General features: G+C 50.1%; 1 protein-coding gene across 1 annotated transcript in view; it reads left to right on the top strand.

Moving 5' to 3' along the window:
• LOC104857595 (aldehyde oxidase 4) overlaps positions 1–7,252 on the top strand; it is a 49,915-nt gene that overhangs the window by 18,343 nt on the left and 24,320 nt on the right. The window contains exons 14-19 of the mRNA XM_010617595.2: positions 7–122; positions 1,198–1,360; positions 5,168–5,260; positions 6,072–6,241; positions 6,571–6,685; positions 7,075–7,197. Of these exons, the coding sequence (XP_010615897.1) occupies positions 7–122; positions 1,198–1,360; positions 5,168–5,260; positions 6,072–6,241; positions 6,571–6,685; positions 7,075–7,197 (780 nt within the window). The remainder of the gene's footprint in view (positions 1–6; positions 123–1,197; positions 1,361–5,167; positions 5,261–6,071; positions 6,242–6,570; positions 6,686–7,074; positions 7,198–7,252) is intronic.

The raw sequence follows: 7,252 nt of genomic DNA, 5'->3' as shown, positions 1-7,252 counted from the left end.
GCCGGGATGAGCGTGCGTTTTGAGGCCGGAACCAGCATCATCCGAGAGCTGCACATGTTCTACGGCGGCGTGGGCCCCACCGTGGTCTCCACGCCCCGCACCTGCGAGCAGCTGGTTGGCAGGTGGGGCGCTGGCAGGGCCGGGACCCGGGACTTCCCCCCTGCGGCTTCTTCAGGGCGGCAGCACTGGCAGAGCTTCCTGGTTTTAAATAAGTCGCCATCTAGGAAACGTGAGCTCCCGCAGAAGAGCATAGAAAGGGCAGGCTCCTCGGATGCAGCCCTTGGAGGCGGTGATTCCGCCCCGCAGGTCCTGTAGTGAGACTGCTGCACACGGGACAGGCTCTGAGCAGTAACGTCGCTGAGCACCTACTCGCATTACGAGACCTGAAAATGTCCTGAGTCATAGACATGAGTCAGTCTCCAAAAAGCCTCCTCTTGCCACGCTCACAACTTGCAGCACTTGCAAAGTACATTTTTTAAATTCTTGCCACTAGGCTGGGCGTGGTGGTGCACGCGTGTTATCCCAGCGCTCTGGAGGCTGAGGCAGGAGGATTGCCTTGAGTTCAAGGTGGCACTGGACCACATGGCAAGACTCAAGAAAAGTCTCACAAGAAGTGAGAGAGAAAGAAGGGAGAGAGAGAGTTCTTCGAAGTACTCCTTATATGATCATTTTTATTTCCTGTTATTGTTAATGACTAGGACTTAGCACAAGTTTTTCCTCCAAAAATAAAATAAATCCATGCTTCCAAAACAGTGACATAGGAACTTTCACTTATGACCTACTTTACAACTATCTTCAATGATTTGGCCAATCACCAAATTTCTGCCTCGTTTTCTTCACGCGAGCAGTCAGAGGTGAATCAATGACCTTAGCCCACGGAGGTAGGAGCAGCAGTGCAGGAGAAGGCGCAGGGCTGTGCAGCTTCTGGGACGCTGGGTGGCCTCTCTGGCCGGCTGCGGGCTGACCCCATCCTCCCGCCCGAGACGGGGTCTGTCCCCGAGCCTCAGCACTCACAGCAGGGCTTCCCCGGCCGGGTCTGGAGGTGGAGCAGAGCGCCGTGGGAAGGCTAGCAGGACGGCGGACAGCGGTGCCCAGGCCACCTTGCTTCCTGCTGCTCTTGCAGCTGCACCCGCCCTGCAGACCCCGCACTCTGTCAGAGGCCCTGCCAGCCTCCGCAGCCGCCCGTCCTCTCTGCAGGCAGTGGGATGACCAGACGCTGAGCGAGGCCTGCCGCGGGGTCCTGGCCGAGGTCCACCTGCCCCCCGACGCCACAGGTGGCCAGGTGCAGTTCCGGCGCACGCTGCTGCTCAGCCTGCTCTTCAAGTTCTACCTGAGCGTGCGGAGGGCACTGAGCAGACTGGTGAGTGCACAGCCCAGCTTCTGCCCGCTGCGTGTGCCTGGAGCTGGTGGGAACAGCAGCCCCCTGAGCCTGACAGAGTAACACGTTAGCGTTTAGAAAATGTGAATTAAGCCAAAAAGGAGAAAGATTATCTGTAATCCCATCACCCATAATTAACCACTATCAATATTTCCTAAGCCGAGTGTGGTGGTGCATGCCTGTAATCCCAGCACTTGGGAGGCTGAGGCAGGAGGATTGCTTTTAATTCAAAGCCAGACTGGGCTACACAGTGAGAACTTCTCTCAAAAAAAGAAAACAAATTTCTAAACCCTCTTTGCAGATGGGCACAGGGGCTTCCTTCCGGTAGAACAGTGTGTTCCGCACCATCACACACTTGTTCCCAGCACTGTGACACAGGTGTGCCACGGATGGCTCGTGCAGCCCAGTGTCACATCCACGCTTAATTGCGAGACATTTATTTCCAGTTTTTCTGTTAATTATTTTTCTTACCCACACTAGTTCAGAACAACCTCCCCCAAGGTGTTTCTTAGACTGTAGTCCATGCCATGAGTGCCCCCTTGAGAAGCCACAGGGCCGAGTAGCAGACAGAGGGCTTCAGCAGGGTCTGTTGCTTTGCTCTGTGAGTTCAGTGGTTCTTGTAATTATTTTGACATTGCTTAAACTGGTATCTACCAGAGACCCCCGCAGCAGGGCCCAGCACCCTGCCCCGTGTACGACGCAGGCTGAGAAGTAAATGCACTAATAGACAGAACTAGGAGAGAAAGAGGGGCCAGGACCAAGGCCGGTGCAGCCGACAAAGGCCCTGGCCGGTCCCAGGCACTGACTTTTACTGGCAATCAGCTGGGGTAAAGGCGCTGTGTGGTTTCTATGGAAATTAATGTAAACAGGCTCAGAAAGGACAAGACGAAGCATTCTCCAGTTAGGAACAGAGTGGACAAAGTACAAGGCTGTGATTAGAACACTGTCCTTCCAGTCGGAAGGTTTTAGCTGCGGGAACGGAATTTGGGTGCGAGGGACTCTGACCTCGCCACGCAGGCTCCACAGCCAGACTCGCTCCTGTAAACAGCCCGGCGTGGGGTTCACTCGCAGCTGCTTTGGCCCAGTCAGTGTCACGGTCCTCTGCAGTGATTCATGTATTCTGTCACTGCTATTTATATGACAGCTTCGCGGCAGAGCTATGTAATCATATATCTAGCACACAATCCAATGTGTCATTTTCATATCTGCTGTTCATTACTATATATTCTCTTATGTATTACATATTCTAGCATTACAGAAGAATTCAAACTAAAGAGAAGCAAAAATGTTTAAATCAACCATAATCAGATAATCCTTCCTGAACTATTATTAGCATTGTGGAATGTTTACTTTTATAATTTTCTATTTTTTCCACAAAATAAGAATCATTTTATACATACATTTTACCAGACTATGGAAATTTTAATAAATTTTATAACCAACAAATACACATATATATCCTTATCTAAGGTAGTTATGTACATATATAAACATTTATTGGCACATTTTAGCATACGTAATGGTAACATTCGCAGTAGGGAATTTGCACCTGTAGATGACATATCCGACCCCTTCTTTTTCCTCATTCCCCACGACCACCCTTCCCCTCCCTGTGTACAAAAGCTTTTCTTTTCCTTCTATTTTCACTTTCTTCCTGTCCCTTCCTTTCTCCTCCTCCCTCCCTTGTTCCCCTTCCCATTTGAGCATTTCCTCCCCATTTTCCAATCCCTCTCTCTCTCTCTCTCTCTCTTGGTTTTTTGAGACAGGGTCGCACTATGTAGTTGAGACTGACCTGGAACTCACTCTGTAGCCCAGACTTGGTCTTCAACTCACAGCGATCCTCCTGCCTCAGCCTCCCGAGTGCTAGGATTACAGGTGTGTGCCACCATGCCCGGCTTCCAATCTCTTTTATACATTTCAGTCCTTATTTCTACTTTCAGTTTTTCACACCGGAGAAACAATGTGGCATTTCAACACAGGTGTTCGATTTATTTCACTTAAGAGTTTGGTCTCAAGGCCCATCCAATTAGCTATAAATGTCTCAAGTTTATCCTTCTTTATGGCTGAGTAGTACTGCATTGTATTAAAAACACACACACACACACATCTTCTTTATCCATTTGCCTGTTGATGGATATTTGTGCTGTTTCCAAGATTTAGCTATTATAAACTGTGCTTCAATAAACATGGGTGTACAAATATTGCAAAGGTATGATGCTTTCAATTTTTTCAAGAAGATACCAGAAAAGGGAGTAGCTGGGTCAAATGGAACCTCTAGTTTTAGTTTGTGAGGAATCTCCGCACTGATTTCCACAGTGTTGTACCCGTCTATACTCCCACCAGCAGACCCACACAGGATGTTACTGGTTGATTTCTTGGTGATAGTCATTCTTTCTGGAGAGAGATGGAATCTTGGCAATTGTTTTAATTTGTATCTCTCGAATAACCAGTGATGTTGAACATTTTTTTCATATATTTATTTGTCATTTTTACTTCTTTATCTGAGAAGTGTATATTCATTTCAGATGCCTATTTTTGGACTGAGTCTTTAAGTTTCAGGGGATCTAATTTTTTTTAGTTCTATATATTCTACACACTAGTCCTTTTAACAACTGGTGAAAAACTTTTTCCCACTTGGTGGGTTGCCCTTTCACTCTGTTGGTGGTTTCTCTTGCTGTGCAAAAGCTTTTTAATAAGATGAGATCTCAGTTGTGATAGTTCCTGTGCATAAAGTCTTTGTCTATTCCAATGTCTCCAAGAATCCTCCCTATTCTGTCTTCTAGCAGATTGTTTCAGTCTTAATATTTAGATCTTTGATCCATTTCTATTTTAGTTTATTGCATGGTGAAAGATATGGGTCAAATTTCAATCTTCACCATGTGAAAAGCCAGTTTTCCTAGCAGCACTTATTAAAGAGTCTGTCTTTCTTCCAGTGAAGGTGTTTGGATCCTTTGTCAAAGATAAGGTAGCTAGCTGAGTATGCACATAAATTTTAGAAACTTTTTTCACCTAACTATATTCTTAAAGTATATTTTTTCAGTGTCAATAAACAGACTTCTGGAGCCTAAGATTTAGCTCAAAGGTTCCACTGCCTGTCTTGAAAGCACAAAGTCCCAAGTTCTATCCCCAGTACCAATAAAATAAAATAATAAAATAAAAATGAATAGACTTCTACAAAATCTTTTGTGTGGTGGCAGAATATTGTGTCTGAATGTACCATGATTTGTTTAGCCATCTCCCTGCTGTTCAATGTTTACTTTGATTCAGCCACAAATCATCTCCACTGGGCATCCTTGTAAATTAATATTTGCATTCCCTTGGTTGCTGCTTTGGGGTTTGAGTCTGCAAATTGGCCTGGGTTAGAAACCATGGTCACTGTGTAGAACTGTGTGCACTTTCACTCATTCTAAAGGGGATAACTGGACTTGTTTTCTGATTTCTGAGACACAGTCTCCCTATATAGTGCAGACTTTCCTTGAACTCGCTGTGTAGCCAAGGCTGGCCTCAAATTCCAGGTGATCCTCCTGCCTCAGCCTCCCAAGTGCTGGGATTACAGGTGTGCGCCATCAGGCCAAGCTTAACATGTACTTTTGCGTGTGCATAAATACGTATAACCAGTTTTCTTCCAACTATCGCTGCTACTCTAGGGAACTATATGTTGGGGCTTTCTCCCAACAGAACTCCAGACTACGATCTTGGAGAATAGATCGGATAATGGTATTTGGACATATTTTTCAAAACAACTAGCTTAGACTGTGAAAATTAAATGTGAAATCATCTTTTCTTCAGGATCCGCAGAAGTTTCCTGATATCCCAGAACAGTTCACGAGTGCGCTGGAAGATTTCCCCATAGTAACGCCCCAAGGGGTCCAGATGTTCCAGGTGGGTGGGGTGGGCTGCCTGCACCCCCAGTGCGTTAGCCCTGTGTCTCCCTCTCCAGTAGCCGTGCGCTTTATGTGCTTACTCCGGTGCTGGCACAGTCTCCACAGTTCGGAGGTGCAGCCTGCTGTCACCCTTGCTTGGCTCAGCCTCTTTGCTTCCCTCGGTGGCACGGAGCTGGGCCCTGATGCTCCCTTCTTGCTGTCCTCAGTTACCATCAGCAACTCCCCTTGGTCTTGCCAGTGTCTGTCCTTTCAAACGAGACTGGACACTCACTGCTCTAGAAAGTGCTCCTCGCTCTGCCCAGCCCTGCTGCCTCTCCAGGGAACCAGTGGCTTTCCCGCTGTACTGCTCCCCAGCATTATTCTTTGCTGTTATCTGAGGGAGATACATTGTTTTAATGTGTGTGGGAGTATATCTTTGAGGATTGAGGTAATGTCTTCTTTGGACAGGGAGGGGTTGGATTTAACAAAAATATACCCCTGACCGCAGCACTCGGTGGCTGTGTCACACAGACATAGGACTATACTGCCCATGCCAGTGATGGCGAACCTTTAGAGACTGCTACCCAAAACCCACCTATCTGTCATCAAGGGCCAACCCTGAAATTCAACCTGAATGCTGAGATTTGACTTTAGAAGAAACTTCCCGGATGCTCGGCTGCCAGGGTGACTTGGCTTATGTGCCTCAGAGGGCTCTGGAGCCTGCTGCACACCCATGCCGCGGGCCCGCACCCTGGCCAGAGTTTTCCGATTGTGAGTCAGCCTCATGGGTGGAGATACCCGGTGCTCAATAATGCTCTGTTCGTTGCCAGTGCGTGGACCCGCACCAGCCCCTGCGAGACCCCGTCGGCCACCCAGTCATGCACCAGTCGGCCCTGAAGCACGCCACAGGGGAAGCAGTGTTTGTGGACGACATGCCCCCTGTAGACCAGGAACTGTCCCTGGCCGTCGTCACCAGCACCAGGGCTCACGCCAAAGTCATGTGAGGGGACAAAGGCGTCCTTGGCGCTGCTGAGAGGTTTTCGGTTTTGTACCCAAACTGAAGCTGCCCCGTGGCACCGCTTAGAAGCTGCAGCTCTGGGTTGAGGCCTGTGTGCCTGCAGGGTAGAATGCACGTTTCGTCTTCCGGCCACGGTGGGAGCATAGTTCCAAGAGTCGGAGGCGCAGAGTATGCCCCTGCTGAACACAAACGCGCCTCCGAATGGCCCGGCCCTGGCGCTGGCTCCTGCCTGTCCCTGCGGAGCAACCTCTCTGGCTGCCCTTGAGCTCACCCTCCAGCTGTCACCCCTGCGTCTGTGTCCTCCTGCCTAGATCCATCGACACCGCAGAAGCCCTGGCTCTCCCAGGGGTGGTCGCAGTGATAACCGCAGAGGATGTTCCCGGGGAGAACAACCACCAGGGAGAGATTTTCTACGCGCAGAGTGAGGTGCGCGGCTTGCTGCCGGGCGAGAGCACTGCGTGGCTGTGGCACATAGCTTTACATCCACGCCACAAAGTCTTGCTGGGATCCAGGGACCCCGATCCCGTGAGGTCCGATGAAACCCCAAGTCCCGCTGAGGAAGGTTCTGGACTGTGTGACCCTCGTGGGCGCAGTGGAGCACACAGGACCCTGAGGAAGGCCGGTCAGCTCGTGCGGAGCCACCCCGCGGGAGGCCTGGCACAGAGTCTTCCCGCCCCCAGTCCTCTGGGCCTCTGTTTAAATCCACTCTGTAGGCAGAAAAGTGGCCTCCTTTTGGCCACTGTGCCCACTGCTGACCGTGCAAGTGTGGGAAGGGTGGCCCCGTGCTGATGGCCCTGCCCTCGGCTCCTTCACAGGTGATCTGCGTGGGCCAGATCGTGTGCACCGTGGCTGCCGACACCCACGCGCACGCCAGGGCGGCAGCCGAGAAGGTGAAGATCGAGTACGAGGACATGGAGCCGCGGATCATCACCATCGAGGTGGGCGGCTGGCTGGACTGGCTGCGCCCTCTTCCGGCGCCCGAGGGAATGCGCG

This window comes from Fukomys damarensis, unplaced genomic scaffold (assembly GCF_012274545.1).
Source record: "Fukomys damarensis isolate Sample0158 unplaced genomic scaffold, DMR_v1.0_HiC HiC_scaffold_26, whole genome shotgun sequence".
Lineage (NCBI taxonomy): Eukaryota > Metazoa > Chordata > Mammalia > Rodentia > Bathyergidae > Fukomys > Fukomys damarensis.
This window is presented reverse-complemented; position numbering and strand designations above follow the sequence as displayed.